General features: G+C 40.9%; 1 protein-coding gene across 1 annotated transcript; it reads left to right on the forward strand.

The window, feature by feature from the left end:
• The first annotated feature begins 859 nt into the window (after nucleotides 1–859).
• On the forward strand, nucleotides 860–15,869 carry LOC147114081 (ileal sodium/bile acid cotransporter-like). Its single transcript, XM_085994059.1, has 6 exons — nucleotides 860–1,221; nucleotides 2,455–2,573; nucleotides 9,894–9,982; nucleotides 10,547–10,722; nucleotides 13,696–13,853; nucleotides 13,936–15,869. Exons 1-6 carry the CDS (start codon nucleotides 860–862, stop codon nucleotides 13,989–13,991), a joined length of 960 nt encoding a protein of 319 aa, XP_085850185.1. The 3' UTR covers nucleotides 13,992–15,869.
• Nucleotides 15,870–16,383: the final 514 nt, after the last annotated feature.

Raw genomic sequence — 16,383 nt, forward strand, 5'->3', positions numbered from 1 at the left:
TGCCATAGGTCCTGGAGGGCGAGGTGGCATGCCAGTAAAACCCCATTAATATTACCAAGTGTAGCAGTTTGAATCTTTGAACAATAAATGTAGCCACTTTGCACTTGCCAGAAGACTGCTGATAAAAAAGAAGCTTTAAATTACTCATACAAATTGCTCCACTGGCTGAAACTGACAAGAAGCCACTGAAACTAACCTGCCCTGACAGTTGCAATTGATTAATGCTGATGCCTTTAAATAACGTCGCTGGTGCCAGCTTTCATCAGCTGTGCGCCTGCTCTCCTTGTCGCTGTCTGGTCGAAGTGAAATGGTAAGCGGCGAAAATCAATCTTGCAGATCGGGCGCCCAGTTGCACGCTCACTGACATCATGATCTGCCTGGTGTTGAAGTCCCCAGCGCTACCTTGTACCAGCGGCGCAACAGAGGTTTGGATTTGCCCTGCGTTGCTGGGTTCGCCTTACCCCGGCGCTACTGCATCAGCGCCCTGTTAGCGCCAGCTGCTGGCATTAACGGGAGGCGCTAACCAACTGAATTTTTCCCCCATATTGTTGGAAGAAGTGAAATTTGATGGAGGTAAGGAATTGGCTAGTTTTGAAACCCTGGGAAATAAAGTGTAGGGAATGAGAGTTGATTTCAACACAGTGAGAATTCAGGGTAGAGGAAGAGCATGTAGAAAGGTATATCTGGAGCTTAGGAAGAATGTTCAGAGGAGAAATGACCATTTTTTGATAAAACGGAATTACTATCTGCATGAATGGGACTGATTCACTATTTTATATATTTATATTTTATTTTATTCCCTTTATACAGATTGATATTTTCTAGAACTTCTCTCAAAGAAGCCCTTGGAGACATAAGGATGAACATAGAGAATGAAACATTTACCAATGACACTTCAAAGAATCTCACAGGGAGACAAATCAATGCCACCTTAGATGCCATTATTAATACACTCATTACAGTGCTCCTTCTTTTTATCATGCTTGCAATGGGTTGCACTGTTGATGGTAACAAAATGTTGACTCACATTAAAAGACCATGTGGGATCATGATTGGTTTCCTATGTCAGTTTGGCATGATGCCTCTGATAGGGTTTGTGTTGGCACTCACCTTCCAGTTAAAGCCAGTGTCTGCAATTGCAGTAGTTCTCACAGGATGCTGTCCTGGGGGTCTAGGCTCAAACATTGTTGCATTTTGGGTGGATGGAGACATGAATCTAAGGTAAGTAAAATCAGTTATATTCATTTTTCTTATATTTAATATGCAATTGGGTTACATGCTCTTTTACCATGTAAAATAATGCATATGTGTGGAATAAATTAAGGTATTTGATTGATTGTCACTTAGATTTATTATTGCAGCAATTATATTTTCAATATAAAAGAGTGGCTTGACGGGGAAAGGACATTGTTGTAAAAAAAATGTTGTATTTAAAAAAAAACAGCTTTTTAGGTTTATTTGAATAACGTCCATCAAAAGTGATTTAATTGTATATGCTTCAAGATTGACAATATTTATTTCCCAAATGGGCCAGAATGTCCTGCACTAAGGAATGTTGTCACTAGTATGTCATTAACACATATTGAGAGGGTGTAAAATGTTCACACTTGTTTACTTAAACTATTAAAAACACCCAATGGAACAATTAAATATTAAGATTTTGATGCTACTAATATATTAGGATGATGATGTACTTGTGTTACAGCTCAATCATGGTGGTGGGAACAATTTGAGGTGATGGATAAAAAGCATCACAACTAGAGAACATATTGGTTTAAATCTGATGTTTCCTATAGTGTGTAGGTACCAATACCCTAAATAAACCTAGTGACAATAGTGGTGTGAAAGTGAGCAATATGGACCAGGAAAGCTGCTCATGCTGAGTTAACTAATCTCAGCCAATTGGTCTTGATCACTGGGCTGGGGAGGGGAATGGGGAAAATCAGCCAGGCTTATCACTTCTAATCACTAACCATTGATGCCTGTCGGAAAGGTTGAGGGCAAGATTGGGCTTGGCTGTGATGGACCCCCATTATGGATAAATATTCCACTACCACTTTTGTCTTTGTTCAAACCTGAAGGGTGGCCACTTAGGCAAGATATCGGAGGGCTGCCAGGCACTATGGAATTGTCCCCGAGCACAAATCACATTCTTTTGGATAAAAAGGGAGAAAATTAGCAGAATAAAAATAAAAATTGATGTAGTGCATCCACACAAGACAAACAAAATGATTGTACTCATAATACACTGCTCAATGTTTTTAATGTTATTGGTTACTGATTTGTAAAGTTACCAGAATGATGAGCCATTTGGTTAAGATCTTCCCAGATAATTCCATTAATCAGTATGTTTCATGATTTTTTTTAATAGGCCTATACATCAATATTCACATATCACCCTCTGCACAGTATCAATCTGTTGTTCTGCAGCATTAACGTTTTGCCTTTTCACAGCATTTGCATGACTTTGTGTTCCACACTCCTGGCAATAGGAATGATGCCTTTATGTCTGGTTATCTACGCAAAGAAGTGGGGAAACTTAGGAAACATCAACATTCCATATGATAGACTAGGTAAGAACTTTTGTTTATCATTCATGGAATCATAGACATTACAACACAATAGGAGCCTATTTGGCCAATCAAGACTCTGCTGGTGTTAGCTCTGCAACTGGAACAATCAACTTTTACCCACTTCCATGCCCTTTCCCATATTCTTTTTCACTTTTAATCCAAATTATTATTTTTTTTTAATAGTTTCTTTCGAATATGTATCTCCAGAAGTAGCTCTTCCACATCTTCATCAGGTACTCAGAGGGTGGTAGGTTTGTGGAATTTGCTGCCCCAGAAAGCTGTGGAAGCTACATCATTAAATAAATTTAAAACAGAAATAGATAGTTTCCTAGAAGTAAAGGGCAGGAAATTGGACTTGAGCCTAGGTTCAGAATGGTCATGGCCCTGTGGGTAGTGGAGTGGGCCCAGGGGCCGTGTAGCCTTGTTCTGCTCCTACTGTGTTCTAATTCTGTGTTAGATTTCAGGAGATGGTTTTATTCCTGTTCCTGGCTGGGGTGGAGATCGCCTTTACAGAAGGTAAGTACTGTAGAAAATATAGGGACAGAGTGATCTCCTGGAAGAATTTCGATCGCCTAGATGGGTCGGAGAGGAATTTCCCAGATTTTTTTCTCCCAAATTGGCCATTGGGTCTTTATCTGGTTTTTCGCCTCTCCCAGGAGATCACATGGGTTCGGGTGGATGCAGAGTGATAGAAGATTTGAGGTTAGGATCAGATCAGCCATGATCTTATTGAATGGTGGAGCAGGCTCGAGGGGCCGATTGGCCTACTCCTGCTCCTATTTCTTATGTTCTTATGTTCTTATGTACTCTACAGTGTAATTTTCATCATCCGCCTTAAAAGCTGAGGCAAAATACTTACTAAGCATCTCTGTCATTCCCTTACTCTCAAGTACAGGATGGGCCCTTACATTTCTGAACGGTCTCACCCTTTCTTTGACTATTCCATATGTACTTATAGCAGCCCTTGCTATTTCTCTTTGACTGCCAGTCTTCTTTCATATTTTCTCTTAGCCTTCTTAATCTCCCTTTTTGTTTCAATTCTATACTTGTTATATTCTTCATAGTTTTCTTTTCTTTTACCCTCCCTACATTTAGCATATGCCTCTCTTTTAAACCTCATTTTTGCTGTAACCTTTGTTTATCCCTGATTGCATTCCTTTTACTCCTAGTCATAAATTATCGAGCCTAATCATATCCATTTCATGTTTAAATATTACCCACCGCTGGTCTGCTGTTGAATTTGAAAACTTTTCCAACTGTTGTATCTGGACTAGGTCCCCTTTCATTCCACCAAATTTCGCTATTTTCCAGTCCGACGCCTTTGCCTTTGATTCCTCTCTTTCTTCATTAAGTTACAATCATTAATTCACAAGTTTTCTCTCAAGTTCAGGTCACTTACTTGTCTTACTTCATTTTCCAGAACTGCATCTTTGCTTGTTGGACATGTAACATATTTATTAAGATATAAATCTGGGTGCATTCTAAGAACATCTCCCAATGTTACTACAAACCTTTGTCATATTCCAGTCTTCCTTAGCATAGGTAAAATTCCCCAATATTAAAGTTCTATTACTATTGCAAACGTCTCTAACCTGCCTACAAATCTCACCCTCATGATCTATAATGTATCCTAATATGGTAACAGATCCCTTATTAGTTCTTAATTCTGTCCAGACAGATTCCATTCTGAATGCCACTATCAATACAATATCTCCTTTCTATGGTTATGATAGTGTCCTTAATTAGTAAAGCTTCCCCTATTCTCTTTTGTCCTTCTATATGTCTTCTAAATATCTTGTATATTCAGTTATATGCCACATTGCCATTCGGTAAGATATCAGACAGGAAAAATAAAATGGACATCTAGCCCTTTGAGTGAGCTTTTAGACAGAACCCACATAATCTTCTCTTGCTCTTCCCCTTTCACGCTTCTGTTCTTATTCTTTGTCTAGCTCCATCTGTGCTGCTTACTGTGTAAAAGAACAAAACTCGGAACCCCCTATGGACAGAATAGTAGCACTCGGTGCTAGAGCACTAACATTCAGGGCCATGAGAGTAAGACAAATCTGAGCCACACCAAGCAAAGAGCTGCCAAGTGACGGCTGTACCATCTCCCTGCAAGAGGGTAGAAAACTGGAGGGAAGGATCATACCTGGGTGGTACTTAGCATCACTTGGAAGCTGAGCACAAAGGGCATTGGTTACTGGAGAGGACATTGGTATAAGATACGGTTTCAAGGCCAAGCGTAGGAATAAAGTACAACAAAAACTACATGGAAAAGAACATTTTAAAAAAGACACCCGCATGTCTTTTGAATGCCTGTGAATTTCCAGATACGTTACTTTGAGAATTTCATCCCAATTTCCACTTCTTAAATTCCTATTTCATGGAAAAAATTTCCAATGTCTCCCACCAGGTTAAAATTTACCTAAGTACTAATTCTGCCAAAATTTTCAGGATACAGCAAAGAAATTAAATGCCAAAGAGATTATTTAGATAAAAATGGCAAACAAGTACTCTTGAAATGGAATGAAAAATGTGAACTAGAGATGAAGAACCCACGACCTCTTCCTCCAAGATACACTCACTCTGATATAAAAACAAAGTTAAGAGGAAATCTTCTAAATAAGTAGCACTAGGTTCAAGGTACTCATGACTTTAAAAAAATGTCAACGTATCTTTCAAAAATTCAAGCAATTAAAGGCAACCGCTTCCTGCCTTTTTTGTTGGTGACATTTTTACACCACGCATTCTGAGAGAGAGAGAGAGAGAGAGAGACTTCTGGAGAGATTCAATGCTGTGTGAAGGAGTTTTAGGTACTGAGCAGCACTTTGCAGGTTCATTTTGATTTGCCCTTCCTTGTATCGATTTAGAAGAGACTGTGGGGGCTGCACTCTGAGCTCTTTACCTGGGTCTCTCCATTGTTCTTTCCAGCAGATTTGATGTACAGGTCTCTCCAGGCCGAGATTCAAGGCTGCAATGAGCAAGATCAACCCTCCTCTTTAAGAACTGGCTGGCGGCATTGTGTCTGTGTTCCATTGCTGAGCTTCGCCAGCGCTCTGAGGTAGCGCCTCGCTCCTCGGCCTTTGCACCTTAAGACAGGTGTGTAGCGCCTGATTTAGCACTCCAATCTCCTCCAGGGGCGATAAAAGCCAAGTTTGCAGCCGGAGGCGATAATTAGCGCCAGGCGCTAATCTTTGCGCCTGGCCGATAATTGGGCCCCAAATGGGGCGATACTGAATTTCTCCACCATGACTCTATACATAATCATTTTCAACAATCTTCCATAGCAGTTCCTGATACCACAAGTTACATGCGCATCAATGCCTATCTTGAAGACTGAGAAGCTGCCCTGCTATGGCAGCTAGATACAGACATTTCTGCTTATAGACTCCCCAGGCAGATGCAAGAATATAGTTCAACTTTGTTACTGTGGAAAGGTAAAATCCTTGAAATTACACCGTGGGATATCAGTGTACGAAATGCTTAATATGTTCACCTGAAATTCCTCTCTCCACTATTTTTGCCAAGACATTAACTTATTTGCTATAAATATGATTCATCAATCAAACGATTCTCCATTTTTTAATCTGGTCATGGGCTGGTGGGTTTAGTACAAGACTGGGTTGTCTATTAGGAGCTAGGAGGAGTCACATCAATCAAAAGAGGAACAAAAGCAAACAACAGGTAGAGTCTGATAGACCAATTTCAGGGAAATTGTTATTTGATAAATATACTGCCAAGCTAGCCTCCCTCCTCAAATTGAGATCTGTCAATCCTGTAAGGACCAGGAAGATGTAATGACTATGTCATCCAGAAACTGACAAACATCAAATAGTCTGAAACAATTGAAAAACAGCTTCCAGTTACAGATTCCAAATAACCTATTTCATCAGCTGTTCACCCATCCTTCTTTTGAATCTGCAGTTTCATGAATTTTCCACAAGCACACTGAACCTAAAGAAAGAGGATTAAAAACTGGATGTTTAAGATGCATTCTATTTCCTGAGTAAAGTAGAATCTTAGAATGTGACAGATCACCAAATGCAATCAATCAGTAAATAGGGCAACCTTTTTGCATAGTGAATCATCCACAAATGGGAGAAACTCTGTTCTAGATTCACCAAGCCAGTAAGTTATGAAGACAATTTCTGATCTTGTAAGGCACGACTGTCAAGCTAACAAACACAAACAGCAGCCATTTTATAGCAAAAGGTTATCATTCTGAGAAGGATTTCTAGAGATTGCTGTTCGAATCCAATTTATGGCTTTAGATTATGAAGGGACCAACCAGTACACTAATAGTCCAAGTGAACCAATTACACTATGAAGAGTTTTCTTTGCTCAAAAAACAAACTTGATGAGCCAAATGACCTTTTCTTATTCCATGATTTGCTTATCTTGTGCTGTTTGTAGGGACCACTGATGAGAAGCAACTTTAGTCGGGTGGAGTGTGACATAATTATTTCCAATGCCTGGGTAAAAGAAACCATGGGAAGAGAATGACTCTACTTTGAAAGATTAAATGCCAAATGCATTAAGATTTTGTGGGGTTTGTCCAGAGCGACATTACTTAATAACTTTTTTATACTGTCAAAAAATTAACAGTGTCATTTGATTAAGAAACAAGCAGATTTTGTTCTGCTTTGTCAAAATGAGAAAGAAGATGCTGGAAATTTTGCTAAGGGTTCCCACCTAAATGGTTAACTTGTCTTTCGTTTTTATTTTCTCAATGGTTTCTTTGATGCAATGAGCTTCTGACCAAATATCCACGCCATCACTAAGACCGCATAGTTCCACCTCCGCAACATCGCCCAACTCCACCCTTGCTTCAGCTCATCTGCTGCTGAAACCCTCATCCATGCCTTTGTTACCTCCAGACTTGACTATTCTAATGCACTCCTGGCCAGCTTCCCATCTTCCATCCTCCATAAACTTGAGGTCATCCGAAAATCTGCTGCCCGTATCCTAATTCACACCAAGTCCCGTTCACCCATCACCCCTGTGCTCGCTGACCTACTTTGGCTCCCGGACTGGCAATGCCTCAATTTTAAAATTCTTACCCTTGTTTTCAAATCCCTCCATGGCCTCGCCCCTCCCTATCTCTGTAACCTCCTCCAGCCCCACAACCCTCTGAGATCTCTGTGCTCCTCCAATTCTGGCCTTTTGCGCATCCCCGATTCTAATTGCTACAGTACTGGTGATTTCAGCTGTCTTGGCCCTAAGCTCTGGAATTCCCTCCCTAAACCTCTCCACCTCTCTCTCCTCCTTTAAGACACTCCGTAAAACCTAAATTGACCTGTCCTAATATCTTCTTATGTGGCTCAATGTCAAATTTTGTTTGATAACACTCCTGTGAAGCGTCATAGAAACATAGAAACATAGAAGATAGGAGCAGGAGCAGGCCATTCGGCCCCTCGAGCCTGCTCTCCCATTCAATGAGATCATGGCTGATCATCCAAATTCAGTACCCTGTTCCTGCCTTCTCTCCATATCCTTTGATTCCTTTAGCCTTAAGAAATATATCCAACTCCTTCTTGAATATATTTAATGAATTGGCCTCTACTGCCTTCTTTGGCAGAGAATTCCACAGGTTCACCACTCTCTGGGTGAAGAAATTCCTCCTCATCTCTGTCCTAAATGGCTTACCCCTTATCCTTAGACTGTGACCCCTGGTTCTGGACTCCCCGACCATCGGGAACATCCTTCCAGCATCTAGTCTGTCTAGTCCTGTTAGAACTTTATAAGTTTCGATGAGATCCCCTCTCATTCTTCTAAACTCCAACGAGTACAAGCCCAATTGACCCAATCTCTCCTCATACGTCATTCCTGCCATCCCAGGTATCAGCCTGGTGAATCTTCGCTGCACTCCTTCCATGGCAAGAACATCCTTCCTCAGATAAGGCGACCAAAACTGCACACAATACTCAAGATATGGTCTCACCAAGGCCCTGTACAACTGCAGCAAGACATCCTTGTTCCTGTACTCAAACCCTCTCGCTATGAAGGCCAACATACCATTTGCCTTCTTAACCGCCTGCTGCACCTGCATGCTTACTTTCAGCGACTGGTGCACAAGGACGCCCAGGTCTCGTTGCACTTCCCCTTCTCCCAATCTATTGTCTTGGGGCGTTTTACTACACTAAATGCAAGTTGTTGTGGTTGTTTTTCAGATTTTTCTGTATAAAATCTAACACTAAACAATTTTGCTATAAAATAAAAAGGTTCTAAAATAATTAAGCTGTCAAAAAGATTTCACTCATGCAGAGGAGGAAGAGTCTTTCTCCCTCTCACTGCAAATTATAAACAAATGAACAGCCTTATCAATTATTGCAAAGATTCCTTCTTTAGATAAAGAAAGAAAACTTACTAGTTTACCAAGGGAAGATCATGTGGTTTGGGGTACAAATATATATATCTATCTATATATATTTAAATTAGATGGTAAGTATTTTATCAAAGAGGCTTCCTCAATGGCTCAGTGAATTTATCTGGTGAGTAGCTGAGTGAGACACACCAGAAAGGTGGCAGGTTCAATCTGCTGTCTGTACTGAGGTAGTTGATGCCAGCTGAGCTGACAGCAGTAGCCGCACTTCAATTGGCCTCCGCACTCCTGGGTAAAGAGGAAACATTGGTCTGATTGTTATCTAGACAGCTCTGCTGGAATGGTTTGTGTGTGGATGTTGGGTAAGGGTGGGTTTGGGCTTGGCTGTGATGTCTCCGTAGTTGCATAGCCTGCTGGCATACACATATGAAGAATGGTCAAACAATTTAAAAATTAAAAATTTTAAATGTTGGAAATTTGAAACTAAAACACAAAATGCTGGACATACACAGATCACTCACCGTCTGTAAAGAGAAAAACAATTAACGTATGTGTAACCCTTCGTGAATAATACCCACTTGGGTGAGAAGCAAATAGTGGGGGGGTGGCGAGGGAATAAAATTGGCAAGAAAAACGTGCTTCATCTATTTGCTTCCCTCAGGCCACACACCAAACTTGGGAAGACAACCTTCTTTTAGGCCTCTGTGCTGAACTAGTCACATGGCGACATGGAAGAATGGAATGGAGGCAGCTCTTTTCCATTCCTGTAGGAAAGTGCCTGATCAGACTTGACACTTACACGCAGTGGTAAAACTCAGACTGAGAAACAAGAATGTGTGGATCAGGAGCACAAATCCACATCCCACCACCCTTTTCATTCTTTGGTGCTCCAGAGGTCTGTCTCAGTAATCTATATTGTTATTGATAAATATTCAAAGTGTCTATTTTGGTATTGATAAGGAGACAAGAGTAACTAATGGAAATGTATTTTGCAGGCATTACCCTAGTGTCACTTATCATACCGATTTCAATTGGTGCATTCATAAACTACAAATGGCCCAATAAGGCGCAAGTTTTAATAAAGGTAAGACTTGTAACTAATCCTGCAACCTTAACAAGACCTAAATTTCAGAATGAATATAACAAGACTACCATTGCGACAACAAAAATTCAACAGCTCTGCATCTCGTCTATAATCTGAAGGGGTATCATTTCATTAACAAGCATTTGACAAACTTTTTTGTTGGGAGGGGGAGGGTGGGTTGAAGAAGAATTTGGCATATTTAAGATAATTGACAAAAAAAGCCAAGGAGGGAGGGAGATGAGGAGAATTCTTTTTTACACAGAAAATTGTTATGATCTGGAATGCACTGCCTGAAAGGGTGGTGGAAGCAGATTTAATAGTAACTTTCAAAAGGGAATTGGATAAATACTTAAAAAGGAAAAACAAATATGGGGAAGGGGTGGGAGGGACTAATTAGATAGCTCTTTCTAACAGCCAACACAGGCACGGTGGGCCGAATGACCTTCTTCTGTGCTATATGATTCTATAATTTCCTAAAATCTACCAGTTAGAAAATTCAATTCTAAATATATGATAATACCTCGCACAAATGAATTATATCATAACAACAATATTTGTTGACAGATTGGATCGATATTTGGTGTAATTCTGATATGTATCATTACTGTGGCCATAAATTGGCTTTACAAAGATATGTGGATCATGGACACTACCTTTTTGGTCACTGGGATAATATTTCCATGCATTGGATTTGCTTCAGGCTTCATTCTCGCATGGATCGCACGTGAGCCATGGAAAAGGTAATAAAACAGGAATCCCACATCTTATGCAAGAGAAAATTGTTTGTAATCGGTGGTGTAAGCCTGGTAATGTGCATAACTCAAGCAACTAAATGACTTGGTTAACATGAATCTACATCCATAATGATTCAGTTAAATAGATCTGAATGCAATGTCCCTGAATTTCATTATTAACCTTTTGGTCGGAAGTCTGAGTGTGATCTATCTGCCATTAGTACATGTTGCTTGCCAAAGCTATTAGTTTTTATTTTTTATACAGACATAATCATGAAATGTAAAATCCAGGACTCCTATGCAATTAAAATGGAATAACTTATTTGGTAACCATAAACCACTGGCCCGATTATAGGGAATTTGAATAGTAAAACATAATGGGCAGGATTTTCATTGTGCCGTGGAGTCGGGATTGGAGGCGTGGGGGGGGTTAAAATCCCGAAATCAGGGGTCCCGACCCCTTCCCGCACCCAAACCCGCCTCCATGCCAGTTTCAAAGGAGGCAGGTACCCGCCCCGAACTGGGACCCGCCTACCCGAGGCAGGAAGGGATTAGTGCCAATTAACTGCCTGTTAACAGGTAGTTAACAGGCAGTTTTTAGCCTAATCCCCCGATGGCTCCAAACCACGCCAAGTTAGAGGAGGCGGGCCATCGGGTTGAAGGACTTGGAGGGGTCGCGATGTCGGTGTTCAGGTGAGTGATGTGTGCATGAGTGCAAAGGTAAGTGTGTTTGGTGTGTCTAAAGTGATTAAATAAGTTTTACATACCTTTTCTTACCTTTTCAGCCTTCCTTCCTTTAGGTTCCAGGAGTCCCTCATCTCACCGGCACAGAAAGCAGAATGGCTGCGAACTGTCAAAAGTGACAGCCTTCAGCTTACTGTGCAGGAGAGATTTCTAACTGAGTCTGTGGAGAAGGACTCAGGTTACAAGTAAGACTGTCAGTGTTTGACAGCTTCAAACAGCTGTGAAACACTGATATTTCATCTGTCAAAAGCTCTTGACAGATGAAATTTCAGTCTGTGACGCCACCTGTTGCCGGGTGGCCCTTAATTGGCCTGCTGAGCCCGCTGGGTGGGCTCAACAAGGTCAATCAAGTTAAAATCGCGTGGATTGGCCGCATCTCGATGGAGGCGGGACTACAACCCTGAAAGTTGTAGTCCTGCCTCCAACCCGACTCCTGAGTTAAATTCCTGCCCAATGTCTTTGGTATGCTGTTTTCACAGAAAAACAGATGGAAGTTGCAAAATACGATACCCAAAAATGTCAGAATCCCATGTAATAAAAACAGAATTTGACTTATTCAGTAACCATAAACCAATGGTTCTCTTATTGCCCGCTATAATAGAACCACACAGGATACATCTGTATGGTTGGAGTTCCTTGAAGAAATACCCCTAGGCGTGATCCACTCACTTGTTTTTAATCTCCTCTCTTCACCATCATCAATGGAATATGGAGCAAATCTGCCATACAGACTATAATTGATATTTCTGTCTGTTTTTTCTCAATTCTCTCAATTCTCCACCCGGACACATAGACATGGGACCACGTGGAAATCAAAACCCCCAAAAAGTCTTTTGATTTTCCAATTTCTGACCACTGAAAGAAATATTTCAGAATTTATACAAGCAAAATTACAATATATGGATTGCTGTGTTACCAATGCATTTTCAAACATTTAATTCAGAAGATTTACTACAGATTTACAGTTCTTTAGAATGACCTCTATTTAGGTCTCATTGGGTGGTAAAACACTGGTTTGCACTTGAGATCAATTAATTGTTGAGTTCCAGATCTCAGGAATGTCCCTGTGGGAGACACCGAACAGAAAACAGGCACTTCTGGACATGGGAAAGGAAAATAGTCAGAGGTTACACTTCGGACCAATCTCGATTCTGACTACTGGTTTCAGATTGGCTATGTATTTCTCTGTACACTCGGTAGAATATGCTACTATTTCATTGTTTTTCCCAAAAACATTTGAATTATCCAGTAGCTCAAATTAAGTATTTTTAATCAAAGGACATAGGGGGAAAAATTCAGTTGTTTGCGCCTCCCGTTAGCGCCTTAAGAGGGCGCCAATTGGGGCGCAAAGCAACTAGAGGCCGGGCGCGGCGATGTTTGCGCCACTCGCGAAATTAACTAGACATATTGCGGTGGCGCTAAACACTACTGCCACAATCTCCTGCGCCGGCAGATCGTGACGTCAGTCGAGTGCGCAACGCCCCGGTAGCGCCCCGGACCGGATATTGAGTGGCGCCCCCTGCCTTACCGCCTGCCACTAGCAATGACAGGTTGAGGGGAGCGTTTTGCTGTCAGAAAGGGACTAGGGGAGCGCTATTTAAAGGCAACCGCTTCCTGCCTTTTTTTATCGGTGACATTTTTGCACCATGCATTCTGAGAGAGAGAGAGAGAGAGACTTCTGGAGAGATTCAACGCTGTGTGAAGGAGTTTTGGGTACTGAGCAGCACTTTGCAGGTTCATTTTGATTTGCCCTTCCTTGCTTCGCCAGCGCTCTGAGGCAGTGCCTCGCTCCTCGGCCTTTGCGCCTTAAGACAGGTGTGAAGCGCCTGATTTAGTACTCCAATCACCTCCAGGGGCGATAAAAGCCAAGTTTGCTGTCGGAGGAGATAATTAGCGCCAGGCGCTAAACTTCGCGCACGGCCGATAATGGCGCCCCAAACGGGGCGATACTGAATTTTTCCCCCATAGTTTTCTCATTCAAGTCAAGCAACTTCAAATGAAGAGGAGTAAACTATATACAGAAATATTCACGCACACCAATGTACAGATAAATAAATGAGAAGCAATGCAATTTTGGAAAAGGGAGAAGTGATAGGATATGACATCTTGTGGGTAAGTTATTCAAATGGGATGATGATGCCAGATGTGCATCTTTATCCTTTAGTTAGCAGATGAGACTTGCAGAAATCAACTTAACATCGGTTAATATTCCCAACACTATTCTTGTTTGGGTAGGTGTCGTACTATTTCTTTGGAGACTGGCATACAGAACACTGGCCTTTGCTCAACAATCATCAAGTTATCTTTCCCTGATGAGGTGGCTGCTGAAATGATTTTCTTCCCAATGGTTTATAGCTGTAGTTACATAATCTGTGGGATCACCATGGTTGCTGGTAAGGTCACTCAATTACTCAGTCAGTAATTCAAAGAAAGATATTGTAATTCTTTTCTTAAAATATTTTGTTTCTTTCTCAGCTTACAAAATTTACAAAGGCAGAAGTCAGAAGAATTCAGAATCCACAAGACAATGACTGATAATGTGGAAGCGAATATTGCAGTCACATCCTATGCTACATCAAAGAACAGATGACACAATGTTGTATGTCTGTTTCAAAAAAAACACCTAGGCAGCTGAAGGCACGGCTGGCAACGGTTGAGCGATTATAATCAGGGATGCTCAAGAGGGCAGAATGACAGCGAATATTAACACACGATCCAACTGTGGTGTACATCACAGATTAGCCTGATCTAGTGTCTCAAATTAAATTTATGCAGCTTTATAAATTTAAGTTTATTATAATGCATTTTTCTGTATTTTTCAATCAACTATGGCAATTCTAATTACTATAGATTTAAAGGGTGACTTTCCTCATTGCTAAGGAAAAAAAGGGGCTAGGAGACACACGGTCTACACAAAATTTTCATCATAGTGTTTTTTTTGAAACAGACATACTATTCAACATTGTGTCATATGCTTGGCACAACACTTTTCATGATGACAGTGCCTTTTTAATGCAATGGCTTTGTACCTGACGCTAGTTCAGATTATTGTGTATAGCTTTAACAAATGTTCTGCCTTCTATAGCATTTAGGTATTGAAAGTTTTAGTTTATTCAAAGTCTGTTTCTTTTTTACATCACAAGGAACAAAGAGGATTTTTCAAAACTAACTGTAGTCTATAGACTTTTGGGAATTTAGTTTAACTCGAGTCTCTGTCTATGCGTTTATAGTTGTGGGCTGTGGAACCAATCAAGAGGATCATGGATTTGGATTAGGGGCCAAAATGAGCAAGTTGGTAATAGATGGGTCAGAGTGTAACATAATATTTTCCCCCTCCAATTTTTTGCTTTCCCCCTCCCCTCCCCAACCCCCAGTCCTGAAGGCATTAATTTCCGCACTGACACACAGTTCCGTGGGCAATAGTCACCATCCAATACTTATCCCAAGTGACCATTACTCACATGAGCCTTGATGCCGCTGACAACAACAACAAGTTGTATTTATATAGCGCCTTTGACATAGTAAAACATCACAAGGCGCTTCACAGGAGTGTTATCAGTCAAAAATTTGACACCGAGCCACATAAGAAGAAATGAGGGCAGATGACCAAAACTTTCGTCAAAGAGGAAGGTTTTAATGAGCGACTTAAAGAAGGAAAGAGAGGTAGAGAGGCGGAGAGGTTTAGGGAGGCAGTTCCAGTGCTTAGGGCCTCGGCAGCTGAAGGCACAGCCGGCAATGGTTGAGCGTTTATAATCAGGGATGCTCAAGAGGGCAGAATGATAGTGAATATTAACACACGACCCAACTGTGGTGTACATCATAGATTAGCCTGATCTAGTGTTCCAAATGAAATTTATGCACATTAACCTCCAGCAGAAGTCTTTGTGTAGCGATCAGGAAGGAGAAACCTGACTAATTTTCCCTTCCTTGATCCATTGCATGCTCTGGCTGAAATCAGCTAACTCCACCGAGATTAAACCTTGCTCAGATCAAACCTGTGACCGTCCCAGTCGGCATGACTCAGGAGGATGACTTTAGCTCTTAAGCAGTAGGGGAAGCTCGGAATACAAATTGAAAGACTTTGAATCGGAATGAGTGCAAGGAACCAATTTTTTCTCCCAAATTCCTAGACTTATTTTGGAAGGAAACTAAAAAGGTTTTCAAAATAACAATGTGGCAGGATTTCAGTCAATTGGTAGAGAACACCTGCCATATTCATTTGTTTTTCCTCGGCTTTACACACCCCTCCAATTCAGTGTCCCTGGGTCCTGGTCAGTCTTTTACTGGAAAGTTCCTATGTTGCTTTAAACATTGCCCAATACATTTGAGTGGATTGTCAAAATCAGACAAGAACCCAGCAAGAGATTATGGAGCATTGCAATTGTAGTATTAAATTGCTAAATAATAAATACTGCCTGTTAAATATTTCAAAAGTGGTTATTTATTATTCAAATTACTTACATAACCACATACATTCAACTGCAAAAGTCTGTAACAGAAAAGCAGAATCTAATAAACCTTAAAATAATACACACCTGATATAGGAAACATTTACTTAGAAAATAAAGGATGCAACAAAAATAAATTTGAATTTGCAGCCACAAAGGGAAGTGCTCCGATTGAGCGATGAGACAAGCTGCACCACTGCTGACAACACAAAACCTCCACATCTCGGAGCTGGGTTCCAATCCAGCATGGGTTAATTACACGAAAATATCCTCTCTCTACCAAGTGTAGGGAACCTAAGAAATGAGTTTGGGTAATTTGAAGGCAGCTCCATAAGTGTGAACCCAGTGTACATAACTGTCCATAATCTAGCAATCTCAGAAAGGCCATGTGAATCCATGGGTGTGAGTAATGAAAACATGACACCAGTATAAGAAGGAGTGTTCTGCCAAATTTGGGCCTAGTTCTCTGAGTCAG

Source organism: Somniosus microcephalus, chromosome 8, assembly GCF_052327205.1.
Source record: "Somniosus microcephalus isolate GS21.2 chromosome 8, FLI_Smic_1.0, whole genome shotgun sequence".
NCBI lineage: Eukaryota > Metazoa > Chordata > Chondrichthyes > Squaliformes > Somniosidae > Somniosus > Somniosus microcephalus.

Excerpts from the sequence above, each read along its gene's own strand:
- LOC147114081 (XM_085994059.1), top strand. The coding sequence starts at position 860 with ATGAACATAGAGAATGAAACATTTACCAATGACACTTCAAAGAATCTC. Across the intron at positions 1,222-2,454 it reads GATGGAGACATGAATCTAAG|CATTTGCATGACTTTGTGTT; the intron begins GTAAGTAAAATC and ends GCCTTTTCACAG. Across the intron at positions 9,983-10,546 it reads AGGCGCAAGTTTTAATAAAG|ATTGGATCGATATTTGGTGT; the intron begins GTAAGACTTGTA and ends ATTTGTTGACAG.